The sequence below is a fragment of the Echiichthys vipera genome (genome assembly GCF_963691815.1).
Source record: "Echiichthys vipera genome assembly, chromosome: 9".
In the NCBI taxonomy this organism is placed as follows: Eukaryota; Metazoa; Chordata; class Actinopteri; order Perciformes; family Trachinidae; genus Echiichthys; species Echiichthys vipera.
In genome coordinates, this window is record NC_139834.1 from 7282356 (window position 1) to 7298656 (window position 16301).

The 16301-nt window shown below is 42.6% G+C and overlaps 1 protein-coding gene across 1 annotated transcript; it reads left to right on the forward strand.

Moving 5' to 3' along the window:
- Positions 1-7675: 7675 nt before the first annotated feature.
- fam43b (family with sequence similarity 43 member B) lies at positions 7676-8683 on the forward strand (the record flags this gene model as incomplete). The annotated part of the gene is made up of 1 exon (XM_083920680.1): positions 7676-8683. The coding sequence occupies exon 1, from the start codon at positions 7691-7693 to the stop codon at positions 8681-8683; it is 993 nt and encodes a 330-aa protein (XP_083776806.1). The 5' UTR covers positions 7676-7690.
- Positions 8684-16301: the final 7618 nt, after the last annotated feature.

Consider the following 16301-nt stretch of genomic DNA (forward strand, 5'->3'; position numbering starts at 1 on the left):
CTCGGCTCCAGCCCCCCGCGACCCCGACAGGGACAAGCGGTTGAAGATGAATAAATGAAAAGGAAAGCGCACTGCAGAGCCAAAGTCATCTCCTCGGTAAGTGGCTACCCTCGATAAATTGCATTAAATCAAACAAGGTATCAGATGATCTGATGAACATCTTGGTATGGTTCTTCTAGGGGACAAAGGTTATCCTCTTACGGAATACCTAATAACCCCACTGGCAAACCCCGCTACAGAGCAGGAGCGCAGGTTCAGCAGTGTGCACACACGCACAGGCGCACGCGGGTCACAGTGGAGCGCTGCTTCGGGTTGACTGCCTCCGTTATACTTTTCCATACAGCGTTTTTACGGGCCCCTTTTATTCCACTCTTAAGACTGCCATAAAACACATCTTTATTTTGCTCCATCTCGGATGTCAGGATGCCGATCTGTGTATCGGAAAAGTTTCTTTTCTTATCAGTGTTTCATGTTTGACCTCAGTGGGCCAGGCCTCCGAACCAGGAATATTTAAGGGTGTAACATGTTAATGACGATTGAATTCAGCCGCCGCATTTATCAAGGCCCACTCATTCCTACGCTGAGATTGGTCCGATACGAATGTTTCATAAATCACAGGTGGGTCCTGTCCTACAACCAATTCTGCGCTCAGATCTGCGCCCGTTTTCGCGCAAGATTGATAAATGAGGGCCAATAAGTCCAACATAATGTTTCCCTGGTGCTTTCATGGCTGATAAAAATTCAATTAGGCTAAATGATCATGGAATAATTGTGAAACATGTTAGATTTGTGATCGCAGTGACAGCTGAGTGAACAGATAAAGCAGCAGGATTAATCAAGCCTGGATATTAGCATGGTCTGGATCTGGCTAACAGCCAGAATAAATCTCCATGGTAACTTAGGTGCCTGTACTCTCATGCAATCGGATCATGGATAAAGTAAACCAGGATAACCAGAATATCCCGGCTTAATCCCTTATCTAGGTTTCGTTTAAAAGCCCCCATGTCTGTGTCCGGACTCCTGGCAATGTGGGCATTGTGCTCAGGTGAACAGTGTTTGGTCTGCCTCAGATCTGCGTTCTGCGTGACAGCCACAGAGACAGTCCAAACACTGTTCATATGAACACGAGGCCCACAGTGCCAATACCCGGAGGAGTTATTTATGTAACACAAATGTCCGAATCCGCTGAATCGGTCAACAGACCTTATCCTTCCAGCTCCAGAACAGGAAGAAAACAAATACCCATGGGTGAAGCAGAAGGCTCATTTACATGACCTCCTGCATGCTTTACCCCTGCGCCACCCCTCGCTAAACCAAACAGAGTATTTACAGTGATTGAGACATGGACTTGAACAAACGCCTGTTTCTGCACCAGACAATGTCTGCACCTTATTTGTTGGATGTTGTGTGGGGTTCATATGAGACAGCAGTTTTAGAGCTGCTGGTGCAGAAGGATTTGTTACCTTTTGACAGAGCCAGGTTAGCTGTTTCTACCCGTTTCTGTATTTATGCTAAGCTAAGTTAGCTGGCTGCAGGCTGTACTGTAGCTATCCATTGACTGTCATCAGTCTTCTCTACGTCTAACTCTCAGCAGTACATGAAAAAAAACTATTTTCAAACATGGTGAACTAACACTTCAAAGTGCTTCCAATTCCGATCCTCATCTAACACTGAAGCTATGTATAATTGAGATTAACATGCACTAATTGGCACTCATTTCTCATTTCTCTTAGTTTGTAGCTCTTGACCTTACATGCAAACTAATAAATCACTTCATCACTCATTACTGTAGTGCACCACTTCCCGTGTGGTAAATGTAAAAGAGGGGGAGTCGACCAGGGCCGTTCTTCTGTGACTGTATTGTTCTCCTGATTAAAGGCCGGAATGAGCCTCCTGTATCTAGTGCCTTGCACTCTCCCTGTTCATTAAATCATGATTCACCTCAAGCGCAATATATTCAGGCCAGGCCGATGGGAATCTATAGTGTGGGAATGAGATGATATTGATTTCCATCCCTTGAGGTTTATGCTTCCCCTTTATGTAAACAAAGAAATCCCCTCAGCTTTGGTGTTAATGACACTCTCTCATCATTGTTGTGGGACTTGAATCTTTTTTTTTCTATTTGGATTAGATGTAGGCGTATTATCTATGGCAGGCGTCTGATATATGAAATAGCCCTCTGTCTTGTTATTCACTGTGTCCTGGCCTCACGTACAGCCATAAATCAGCCATCTGAGAGCCTGAACCCTCTCTGCCAGACCCCTCTAATTGATTACACCACATCAGGTAACTGTAGCGTGATGAAGAGAGAGCCCAATTCAATTAGGCAGCCTTTCTAGACAGAAATATGTAGCTGCATACGCTGCTGCCCTCGATAAAAAGGGTGTCTTCCAGAGCAACGAAAAGGAACTGAGTGTTAGGAAGGACGATTTGGGAGGTGAGGGAGGGGTGTCACTCTGATAAAGGTAATTGGATTGCTGTGATAACATTCTGCACCCTGGGTTGCTTGTGTGAGTGGATAACAGATGTGTATGCTCAACTGAAGGAGATCAAACGGGAAAGAGGAAGCTAGTGTTACAGGAAATGAGAACGTCTCAGGAGGCAGGGTTGAGCTGAAGATCAGTTTGAGGCCATTTTCTTTTTTAAATGTGAAGCTCAACTGTGAAATAAACTGTCTTTTAGTCAGAAATAGTTCGACTACCGTTGGATGGATTCATATTCATTTTTGAACAAACATTCACGGTCCCCAGAGGATGAAGCCGCATAATTTAGCCTTTTAGCATTGTTTTACATGTGTGTGGTTTTATTGAAATTTCACCACAACTATTGGATTTATTGGAATTCACATTCAGTGCAGATATTCATGTTGCCCAGAGAATGGATCCCTTGATTTTTCATCTATTACCACCAGCAAAAGTTTTCACTCAACCAGTAAAATATCTCAAAAAGCTCTCAATGGACTGGCACAAAATTTTGTATTGAAATTCTTGGTTCCTGGATGATGTGCTTATGATGACGTTGGTGATCCCATTAGTGGTTTTGAGTGAAAAGTCTCAAAAACTATTGGATGGATTTCAATGAAATGTTGTAAAGACATTAATGTTGTACTATAATTTAACTATGTTGTAACTACTCCCCAACTGACTATCGCTCTAGCATCATCATCAGGTTATAATTGGAGTTTGTCCTGTACTTTGGTTCATGACCAAATCATCTAAGTCTAAAGTAACTCATTTGCCAGAATAAAATGTTGGCATTGTACGTTTCTGCAAATCCCAAATAGGTAAAATTGTTATGTTTCTGAATCGCTGCAACCTGTTCTCATTCCTTCTCATCAAATACCAAAGCTTGGAGGAGTAGTAGTGGCGCTCCACAGTCGCATACATGGTTAACGTTGTGAATTCAAACAAATCAACACATCTCTCTCTTGTTAAATTGAGGCAGCAAAGCTACTTGGTGAGGTGTAAGAAAAGTGGTCTCCTGGGTGAAAGTCAGGTGTGTGTAGGGCCAACCCATCCTCCCTGACTGCCTCTCTATAAAGTTTTACGCCTGTTAGAAAGCCTGGTGCGTCTCATACGCTTAAGCCTTTGAGGATGCCAAAACGTATCGACTGGCCAAAATAAAGACAATCCCATCAGCCTTAGCTGTCCTCTGTTTTTAGTGCTAATTAGCCAATATTAGCATGCTAACATGATAAACTAATATGGTGAACATGGACAAACTATGAACACATCAGCATGCACATTGTCATTGTGAGCGTGTTAGCATGCTGACCTTAGCAATTAGCTCAAAGCATGGCTGTGCTTACTGTAAGTAATAGTGAAGCACTGATGCATTCTCTGTGTTTTAAATTAACATTAGTTCCAGTGGAAAAGGCTAATGAACAAGAGCCAGAAATAATTCACCACATTGGACTGTATAATGAGTTTTTTAACCATGCCAAAGGAACTGCTAGTCTTCCAACAAGAAGAAATATGATACATTCAGTGTCAAGTGCAAGACTACATAAGAAAGTGGCTTGCTCTTTCAAAACATTCACCTTGAATTCGAACAGTTGTATTTAAATGCAGCACTGAGAGAACAAATGCACTCACTGCTTACAGAGTGCACAGCCAGATCATTATATGCTTTTAACCACAGTTACAACATTTCTCACCCTCTCACAGGCAAAGACACACTGGACATGTAAGAGCGGAGAGGCGGGACATTTCCCAATTCCAATCGAACACATCTCTTCTACAGGAAGGTAACTCGGATGGCAGATTAGTCAATACTGAATATGTGCGTCCATTTCTTTAAAGGCCAAACCATGATGGATTTTTTCAATTTAGCATATCAGGGTCTGTGTTAATCTTCTGTGATTAGAGATGAGCTATCTCACATCACAGAGGTGATTTATGGGAGCACAGCTGTTTGCATACTGCTTCTTAATATCACTGTAGTTTGGAGACTCAAGAAGCTACCAGCTGACTCTTCATTCACTGAACATCCACCTTAAATCCAGAGCAACAGCCTAATCATCTCGACAGAATAGTGTCTCCTTAATGGTGACTGTCCAAACCATTAAATCTGTTTACACTATTTCCAAACTAGTCTTAAGTTTGGCCACATACCCTGAGGCTATGCGTGTGGTTTACAAAGAAGCTCTTTTCAGTGTGCATCCCGAGCCACTGAGAATAACAAGGACTTTTTTTTAAAGAGAAGTGAATAGATGGAAACAGACATTACATTCTAGGGAGCTCTGCACTAAAATGTGCTCTCTAAATTGCATCTACATATGAGATAGTGCCTCTAAAGCCATTCAATTTATTTTCCTATTAATGGTTTTCTTTTTTTTCAGCGGTAGAGAAAGAGAATTTTTTTTGTGTGTTGCCACAGTAACCTCTTAGCAGAGAACTTCATCTACCATCTACATTTGACAGTTCAGTCTGTGCTGCCTGGCACAGCTCGGTGGCAGACACAGATGATACTTTTTTTGATTCATTGCACCAGAGTCCTCCACTAAGAGAGCAGCCGCCTTTTTATCTGCCCTCATATGGAAAGATACCCTCGCTGCACAGAGTCAGCCAGACGCACAAATATTTGGGGACACAACATTAATGTTGGGCTGATGTTTAACCATGTTCTGTATCACATGTTTATTCAAATCTTCATAGAAATGACATATTTATACTACTAATTTGCAACAACAGGGAAACAAAATGCCATTAGGATTTTTTATGAGCAGATTAAGGAAATATTTTGAATGAATGTATCAGCAAAATGTCCACTCACAACATATTTTATTTATTTATATACTGTAGCTGCTCATAATTTAAGCATGAGTTCCCTTTTTTATGGTTATTTTTAAACACTCACAGCACTTGGTTATGTTTTGAGAAAGACGGGCAGTTTGCATACTTACACTTGTTACACTTGAATGCATAGTGCATTCAAACTGAGAATCATGGAAAAATGCAGTGAATACCCAGATGGTGCACTTATAACGGTCACCGTTTTTGACTTGAGACTTGACTCGGACCTCCCCTCAAAGACTTGAGACTTGACTCGGACTTCCCCTCAGAGACTTGAGACTTGACTCGGACTTCCCCTCAGAGACTTGAGACTTGACTCGGACCTCCCCTCAAAGACTTGAGACTTGACTCGGACTTCCCCTCAGAGACTTGAGACTTGACTCGGACTTCCTCTCAAAGACTTGAGACTTGACTCGGACTTCCCCTCAGAGACTTGAGACTTGACTCGGACCTCCCCTCAAAGACTTGAGACTTGACTCTGACTTCCCCTCAGAGACTTGAGACTTGACTCGGACTTCCCCTCAAAGACTTGAGACTTGACTCGGACTTCCCCTCAAAGAATTGAGACTTGACTTGGACTTGCAAAAAGTGACTTGTGACCATCTCTGCTAAGTACCACGATATTGTAGTCCGATAGTGAGAAAACAAGTAGTCTGATATTTTGGCACGCGACAACAGGTGGCGGTAATGCTCCTTCCATTTTCAATTCACCATTAAAAAGAAGAAGTAATCGAATGTATGCGATTTGAGACAAAACTACCCTGTTGAAATGTCTAGGCAAATCAGTAGCCTGCATAGTGTACACCGTGAACTACATGGAAGTGTATCAACAGAAGTATTCAAATTAAGACACAGCACAGCCCTTTGACCACCATTCATTCAAAACGTAATCAGCAAAACTAATTAGTATAAACCGTTTATAGCAGACAGAGTTGACAATTTAATATTTTGCTTTATCGCCACATTTCTACAGGTGACATGCAATTAGTAATACATTGCACCTTGTAGAATATAAATCACATTTTCAGACACAAATACACTGGGACTCCTTATTTTAAATGCATCATTTATGTTCCATCCCCTGAATCTTTAGATGCAAGTGCTTGCAAACTATTTTTTAATTCCAGAAACTTACTCTTCCTTCGAGGCACTCTTAAATTAATTAGTAATTCCTCTCTAATGGGTGTCCAACTCATAATATTTTTATACAGTATTCATGTACATATTCATAGGGTTTGTATTAAAGATGGAAATTGTGTTTCTCAAGTAAGCAACGTTACTTTCAAGCAAGTAGAGGACGGTACAGACTTCAATGCAGCTGTAATACGACATGTTTGTCTCACTCTAGTCATTTTGTGTTTCTTTGTAGTCACCTTGTGTCACTCTGTAGTGTCATGGTCATGCCAAAAGCCTCTTTGCATTGAATTGAACTGATTATTATTATGGCTGTGATTAATATAGCGCCTTTCTCAGTGCTTAAGGCGCTTTGCAGAGTCCAGGTTCCATTCATTCACACAGACATGCATGGTGGTGGTAAACTACGTGGTAGTCACAGCTGCCATGGGGCAGACTGAAGGAAGCGTGGCAGCTAATCAGCGCCACGGCCCCTCCGACCACCTCCTCAAACATACAGCAGTCATACACATTCACACGAGGCAAGGTGGGTGAAGTGTCTTGCCCAAGGACACAACGACCATGACACAAGTAGGGCAGGGCTGGGATTGAACCGACGACCCTTCGGACATTGGCCTACTCGCTCTACCAACTGATTGGATGGATGGATTTTATGAGGAATGATTTTGTGTTGGGATTTTATGAGGAATGATTTTGTGTTAGGGTTCCAAACTTATTTTATCCTCATGCTGGACAGGATCAATCGGTTTACCTTCTCATTTAAACATTATACCAAACATGAAGAATTCATTACATTCTGTGGACTTAAATGACTTTTACAGCAGAATTAACCAGTCACAAAAGTCCTCTGAGAGAGAGTGACTAGGCGGTGTACCGTCTTCCTCAGGTCTACATAAACATAAATAAAGTGATACCTCAGTGCAAGATTGGACGGATAAGTGATGCTTTGGTAGGGAGCCATTTGGAAGCAAAACAACGAAGCAGGGAGGGGGTAGAGGGTGGCTGAGCGCCGGGCTGAGGCTCCTGCACTGATCAGCGCTGCATGATGCAGACAACAGAGGAGGAGAGGAAGGAGGAGCGAGCGACGGAGCAGACTGGCTGAGGCTCGCAGCTCTCAGTCTCTCCTCTGTGCTTCGTGAAGCAGCCTCTCTTTGCTTTTGCTCTCTCTCTCGCACACACAGGCTTTCCTGCTCTTTCGGCTGAGCGGACAGAGCAAACGCAGCGACAGAGGGGCTCACTCGCTCCTCAACTCCTCCCGCGCCATGCTGCCCTGGAGAAGGAATAAGTTTGTTCTGGTGGAAGATGAAGCCAAGAGTAAGCCCAAGAGCCTGGGGACCGGGCTGACCTACCACTCCATCCTCTCCTCTCTTCTGCGCTCCTGTCCGGACTTGCTGCCCGAATGCCCCTTCGATTGGGTGGGCAACATCTTCCATACCAAACGACAAAAGGTGGAACTGAACAAAGAGGAGCCTGTTTACAATGTGCGTTACCTGGGGAGTGTGGTCACCATCACGGGAAAAGGAGACGGCTGCACCCAGGAGGCAGTGGCCAAAATCTGGGCGAGGAGCAACTACGGGGAGCAAAGTGTCAAGATGAGGTTAACAGTGGGACCGCAAGGGATCCGGATGAGTGCTGACAAATCTGGGAAAAAGAAACCCATCCATCTTTACTCTCTGAACAGAATCACCTACTGCAGTGCTGACCCGTGCCGGCCCAAGATCCTGGCTTGGATCTACAGGCACCAGGTCAAGAACATGGCCGTGGTGCTCCGGTGTCACGCCGTCCTGGTTAGCAAGTCGGAGAAAGCCCAGGCGATCGCCCACAGCCTCTACCAGAACGTCACCTCCGCCTTCAGCGAGTTCAAGCGGCTGAAGCGTCAGAGCGATTTCCGGCACTGCCAGCAGCAGTTGCTGGGTGAGGAAGCGGTGCCCCTGATGCCACTGAGGAGGCTGCTGAACGGGCAGTGCCACTACAGACCGCCTGCCGACAACCCCGGGAGCGCCACCCGCCTCTGCTCCATCACAGAGGAAGAAGAGGAGGAGGAGGAGGAGGACGATGAGAAAAAGGAGCTGGAGGAACCAGGGGAGGATGCAGAGGAGCAGCGGGAGAAGCAGGTTTTCACCACAAACACAGACCCAACTCAGTTATTATCAGAGCTTGACATTGGGGATATTGCCAGACTGGAGCAGTGCCAAATCAACTTTGTCAGTGACAGCAACAACAACACGTTTACATTTATAACCTCTCTGGTGTGACGGTAACGCAGTTTTAAAGAATCTGCAACACCACAGTAACACATTCCTCTCTTTGCCCTTCACTGGTACCCCACTCAGGCTCCCTCCTGCCCCGTCCATTTAATGCAAAGTGTTTACCAGAAACTTCTCCTACTACCGGGCGGTGGAGAAAAGTGGGAAGGATCGTTCCGTGGGAGGAATTTTCAATGCTGGCCAGATGGCTCAGATGCTGGTTTGACTATAGCAGTTTGTGAAACTGCGTGTTTACAAAGAGGGCTGGCGTTGCACAGACTAACGATAGCACAATGACGAATGAGGACTGGTGGTTTGAGAAAAACAGGAGAGCGCCGACGCTGAGATCACTGGGTCACAAATTGATCACAGCACCAAGCAGGATGCGTTTATTAGTCCTCTGTCTTCTTATTTTTGTGAGTATAATTAACGCCCGTGTTTGCCAGCGTTTTTCGGATCGACTTGTAATATTTTTTCAGGGAGGTTCTTTGTAAATTGTTGTAATTTTTCTAATATGACAATCCTCACTGAAATTGTTCTGACCTTTCTGAGTGCTTCAATCACGAGAAGAAGTTTATTACGGTTTTATTAATGACCACGGCAGATTAATGAATAAGGCTGTAATTTAGGAAGCAAGCCATTGAGCTGACGTATTTATTGCTGTCATTCGTTATAGTCCGTTATCATTTATGCATGACATGTCAGCAGTAACCTTTTCAGTGTTTTTTTATGTGACATCTTTGATCTTTCAGCTTTTTCAAATGAACACTGTGATAAATGTGTGGCCTGGGATAAAATACACAACAGTTCATGCAGCAGTTTTCATACGCCTATTGTAGTGTCACCTGGTTTGCCAAAACAATAACAAGAACCGATCACAATTTTTCCATCGTTTTGATCTTTTTAACCAAGTTTTGCTAACGCAGTTTTTCCACATGAGCCCTTGCAAAAATGCAGATGGACCCTTAGAAATCTAACACAAACTGTTTTGAATATGACTTTAGCTAATTTTCCTGTTGATGATATCTGTACTACCTTCTAAAGATGCATTGTGATTATTACGAGATGAAGCTATTTATTTTCCACATATGATGAATAAAAATTACCCTCACTTGGGGTTTCCTTCTTGAATCACGCAGGGAGGATATTTCTAGACGTTTCCAGAGAGATTATTCAAATGAATCCAACAACTTGCATTCCACTCGTGTGCATTTGCATATTTCTGACCGACTCCTCAAAGAGGAAAAAAACAATGTATTAACTGCACACTAATTTGCCTCCTGAGCTTTAAAACTGTATGGAAAAAAAGAGTATTTTGCAAATAGTAAAGATACAACTTTAAACGGTCGGCCTCATTAGATGTTAATGTGGTTTGATACATTTCTGCAGGCCTTACTGGCTTCTCAGCCTCTTTTACTCTGAGGGGAGCAATTAATCAGCGGATTGAATTGTCCAGGAAATGAACATAAAGCACCTGGCTCGGCAGGACGGCTGTCAGGCTCTGACAGAGGCGAGCAATCCAAACGGGGGGGCCGGGAAGTTGACTCCCCCATCAACCATTTTACTGCAAACATCAGCCATTTTGGTGATGACAGAGTCTTTAAAATCTTTTACTGGAATCACACACTCACATCATCGAATGATGACAATGAAATAAATATAAGGGCATGTTTGAGTTCAACAGCATCTGCGTGTTTGAACAACAATGCATTCATTTAATACATCCATATTTTATCATAACATTGCAGCGCGATAAATATATCAAGGCAAAACTGTTTGTCTTACATAACAACACTAAAAGCAGTTTGATTTGACAGTGGGGAGTGATCATCAAGAATTGTGCTCTTAATAGGGCCGCTCTGTTAATGTATCAGAAAAAAGAATAATTTTGAGTTGGTTTATATCACTGAGATGGATTGCTCTGAAAGGGAATCTTTCAGCTAGAAGCAAGATCAATATTTTTCTTTTCCAGGGATATGCTACCTCTGAACAACAACAGGATCTAATGTCAGAAGATAGATAATAAAGGATCTCCCTCGCCCTTGCCACAAACCTTCTCATAGCAAGGATAACTCCACATTGTGAATACAAAGAGAAACCATCTTTTTATTGCTTTATCATATTCTCCCTGCATTTTAATCTGAAGCCAGTTAGAGAGGCTTCTGTTCTGCATATGTAAAGTCTCTCTCATACACACACACACACACACACACACACACACACACACACACACACACACACACAGTGTACAAGGTGATAAAGTCACTGTTTGCTCAGTGACATTCATGCAGAAATGCCTTGTGTCCGACATGGAGTGGTTAACAGAGGAACCACAGTGCTTTTATGTAAACATAACTCTTGTCAGCCAAGAAAAACAGAGGGAGCAGATGGCTGCAGCAAGGTGCACGCTGGGCTTTATCACAGTCATCTTCCAGTAACCAAGGTCTTTAGCCCAGATCCAAAAGCTTGTTGTGTTTTTTTGTCACACCGTCGGCCACAAAAGAGGCTCTTTAAGAATACGAGATCTAATCAAACGTGGCACACACACGCTAGCGTGTCAAGTATCACATATAACCAGGCTGTACCATTTCACAACAGGGTGTCTTTGGAGACCCAAAAAGCTGCTTCTGCCTGCACACAGCTGTTCAAAGGCTTCCTCATCACCCAACAGAGGGAGATGAGTGACGGCGCCGTGGGCAGGCTCGTCTCCATCACGACGAGGAGGAGCGGAGGAACAAAATGTTGTGGCCGAGAGCAGCTGGCAGCAGGTGGCAGTTTGTTTTGTTCCAGTGATAATTGTACAAAAACAAAGTGTTAAGCAGCTTCTGTGTGTGGATTGCAGAGGAGGACACAAAGGATCAGTACAGAGAGAGATGAACAGTCATGACTGAGACTTTGGGACAAAAAAGTGGTTGTGCGTGCGTCTGAGTGTTTTTAGACTCTTATGGCTGACTGCACATTTTATTCCACACATCATTAACCTCCTTCCTCTCAAAATGTCAAAATAAACAGCAAAATATGTTTTTCCCGTCCTCTAGAATGACAAATACCAGTGACTTCTGTTGTGATGTCCCTATTGACAGGAAAATATCATTTGTCTGAGCTGCCGAAATCACCGTTAAAAAATAAATAAATTATAATGTAAGCCACATGACTGGTTAAGGTGTGGTTAGGTTTACGAACATGACTCGGTTAGGGAAAGATTATGGTTTGGTTACTAAGTTGAAGGTCCCATATCATGCTCATTTTCAGGTTCACTGTTATTTTGGGTTTCTACTAGAACATATTTACATGCTTTAATGTTCCAAAAACACATTATTTCTCTCTCACTGTCTATCTGAATATATCTGTAGTCTACTTCTCTCTGAAATGCCCTGTCTCTTTAAAACTCCCCTGAAAACCCAGTCTTGATTATTAGCCATTATATCTTAACTATTAATGGTAGACTGACCACAAGCTACGAGACTGTGAAACTATTATCTTGTAGAAGACACAAGTCTGCATGATATTAAACTTGCTTTAAGAAAAACATGTTTTATCCACAATGTCATAGAGAAGTACTACATCACCCACAGTCCATACAACATTTCTGACTGGTGGAGCCAGCTGTTACCATGGAAATTTGGACTGCACCTGCGAATGGCTAGTGAGTTGCTACCACTGAACTCTTGCACCATTACCTTTACCGTACCTTTTGATTTTTCATCCATGTTGTACATGTAACTACAAAAAATAATGCATAACGTAATTGTGTATTCCATGGGTATTCCATGTATTAAAAGCAGAGGACGTAGTATAAGACCGCTGAGTTCATATAAGGAGATAGGTTGGGGTGGTGGATGGGTCCTGAAACAGAGGACTTTCACCCGGGCGACCGGGGTTCATCTCCTGTAGGGGTTAGTTCCCCGAAGTACTAAGCCAAACCACGTCCTTTTATCTAATTATCTTATTTTCTCTTTATCTAATATCATTTTTGTCTAAATTTTACCGGCCACTTAATGGTAGTTGTGGTGCCTAACCTAACCGACACCTATGTTAACCATTGCAGCCCACTTCTGGTCGCCGTTTCGTAAGATATGTGAATTTTTGTGGCAAAATCTTTTTTCGTAACATTTCATACAAACCTGTGGATGAGAATACAAGTATCACAAGTGTACAGAAGTCTTGGCGGCTCATTTAAAGGCTCAGTGTCTGTAATTCGGGCTGTGCGCATATCTGTTCAGCATTTACGTAGCACCTTTACCTGCTTTATAATCACAAAAGACATGGTAATTTTTAAGGTTTTGGGACCTGCGATCTCATGGTTACAGTAGTAAATACTTTAAGGGTTAGGATGAACCTTTGCAAATGGGAAACCATCAGCTCAACAGAGCCACGTCCCAGAGGCAGTCTCTCAAAGTGGATGAGACAATCTTGAACAGGGCTATATAATACCATCTCCTGACATGACATATTCTATTTCGAGGAAGAATTTAAGTTAGAGTTACAAGTTCAAATGATCAGACTATCAAAGCTAACAAGATTTGCAATTTGCAAATGAGATTTCCTATGTCAACAGAGGATACTCTCTTGTGTTGTTTCTTGGTACAAACAACAAAACTGTGCGCTCTCAATGCACATTCATGATTTTTTTCAGTTTGACTGAAAAACTGCACGGAAGAAAATATGCGGAGAATGAAAACTCATTAGACTAAGTTTTTAAATAATCTCCTGAAGCCACAACTGTTCCTGTTGAGTGCAAAGACTCCTGCATAAAAAATAAAAATAAAATCTTGAGTGCCAGTGAGCGTAACTACACAGCTAACTAATTCATGAGAATCAGGGATTAGTTACCGCCATAAAATATTGATGGTTTTATCCCATAAAAACATAATAAGTAACGGCTAAATTGTCAGGGAAGAAGTCTGAGATGAAAAATCATGCCTCAGGAAATGTGCGATTGCCTTTTGCTTAATAATGATGTCCAGAAAAGTGAATAATATCTCCGTCCTCTGTTTTTTGGAACAGTGCGTGATGTTTCTAGCAAGGAAAAAGCTGCAGATAAATGTATGGTGGTGAAACGACTACAGCCTTGTGTTTCAGTCAGCTTCACTGCTCTTCCATGCTGAGTTTACTGAAAATGTGCCAGCCTTTTCTACTGCAATTCCAATATTACACTTATTTAAATGATTCTTTGCCAAATGAAAAAAAAAGCTTCTTTCAAGATTTTTTTGAATAATGTTACGCAAATCTGGGCAGGTGGTTTAATAAAACTTACAAGAGGAAATGTAATAACCCTGTCACACGCCATCTGATGTCTTTCTCCCCCAGGCTACAGAACAGGAGGATTGCAGGAAGGTTACACACGTATCTCTTGTCCCCTGACGTCACCGGAGAGCCATTAAACAGACTAATTATGAAATCAATAACCTGAGAGCACAGTAGTGTTATTTTTATGGCACCCAATTGGAGACGGTGCTGCTCATGTCCTTGCGGGGTCTGCTTAAATTGTTATGGGTTTGTTGTGCGTCAGCCGCTTCACCCGTCTAAATGGTGAGATCTGGTTACATGCTGCATCGACCTTATATGACACCTGCGATATACGCTGACTGCTGTGATTGCATACCGACTACAGCAGTGCTCACAGAAAAACACAGATTTGGATTGATCAGTTGAGTAAAATATAATGAGATTTTGTCGTTTCTTTGTATGATTACATGTGAATACTTTGATATATTGGGAAGAATGCTCATCCGCTTTCCTGCCAAGAGTTAGACGAGAAGATCAATACTTGTAACAAGCTCAACAAGTGGACCAAGCAGCAGACGAGAGTGATTCAGATGAGCAGTCTTTACTTGCGTCCGGTGGTGAGTCAGGGCAAACTACACAACTACAGCCCTGTTTAGTCTGCTTTAAAATGAGTTTTGGTGAGCCGAACACAAATGGACAGCCAAGACGTTCAGTCGTTCATGCCTGTTTTGTCATCTACCTTCAACGGAGTACTTGTGGTCAGATTTCGGTGCTGCTTATATAATTTCTGCTAAAAGGGCCCCGTGTTGGTACAGCTGGAGACAAAACAATTGAGGGTCATAAAATGAACAAGTTACAGGGCGTTTGCATGACGTTACCAAAACAACCACATCCTGCATTGATGATGTGCATTGATCGGACCATAATGCATTGTTTACCTTTATATTTAGCGCTGTCCAGTTGTGAGCTGATTACCCAGAATGTGTAAACAGGGTCTAAGAGATCAGCTTCAAAGGTCCAAAAACAAGCTAGGGGTCACAAAGGTAGACGAGTAGATTAGTCTTAAAAGCCACAAAGGCGGATTAGACAGACTGATTAAGGGAATGAGCGACAGGTGTGCCGGCAAATGAAGATCAGGTGGTGACTGTGTCCAAATTTGAAAGACTTGGTCCAGTCTGGCACTCATGTTACTTTAGTGAGTAGATTGACATTTTGGGAAATAAGTGTACTCATTTACATGCCAAGAATATTAATAATATGAAGTTTGATACCACTCTTGCTGCAGCCAGAAAACAGTCATCTCAGGGTTAGAAAATACGCCTACCCGTAACTCTAGACCTAACTTACCCTTTCCCCTAGATCAAATGTTCAGTGTGCGTTTCCCTGCATCAGTTCTATTGAAGTTGTAGCTTACAGGCTACTGATGTTATGATGTTAAGTTTAGGAAAATATTGTGGTTTGGGTTACAATATGTTGTGGTGATAGTTAAGAAAGTTGACTTATGTAGCCTACGTAATTTAAAAAAAAAAGTCAATGGTTACTTTGAGTTTCGCACGGGACACAAACTCCCTGATGTTTGTTTTTACCCATCCACCACCCCAGCGTTCTCTGTTGTCACTCTTCATACTATCTGTCTCTTCATACACTGTCGAGCAGCTGAATGACGTGAATGGATGGACCAATAGATGACAACGGCTTACTGAGCCAACTAGGAGGTAGAGTAGCGCTACATCGCCTCATATCTAGTAGTGATAAATTGATGAAATCATATTATTGCCCCTCTTCATCTTCAATGGTTTGATGGCACCCCACTGGAGAATTATCTCTAACTCCTAATATTCACGTCAAAGTAGTGGATGGAAACACATTAGTTTGCATTATCTTAAGCTGATTTTAGTTTGATGTGGCAAGGGTTTTCTCTACACATGCCTTACCTTTGACTTGCCTCTTTGTAACACAGCTTTCTCAGATTAATAACACCCACTGGGTTGCAATGAAGACAATGTACCCTTTAGATGTCTTCTTTGTCTTTAAGCCACTGCTGCGGATGGAGAGAGGACTAACATTACAGCCATGTGATTCACCTCCTTTGCTCAAGGCGCCATATATTTAGCTCTTACAAAACAGTGGGGGGGGGGGGGCAGCAGGAAAGTAATTGGCTGCAATTATCATCCCATGTGCTGCTATTTGCAACAACAGTGGAGGTGTTCTTGTCATTATACCTGTGGGGCTCGGGGTTCAGTCTGATGCAGCCTTAGCTCTCTGATGGCTTAAAGGCATGACTAATATCATGAGGAGACTGAGCCACTTTGCAGAAAGTTTTGTGAAGTAGAAGAAAACTCCATCACAAAGAGAAAAATATCCCGATCTACCCCTGAAGCCTTTATTGGACAGCATA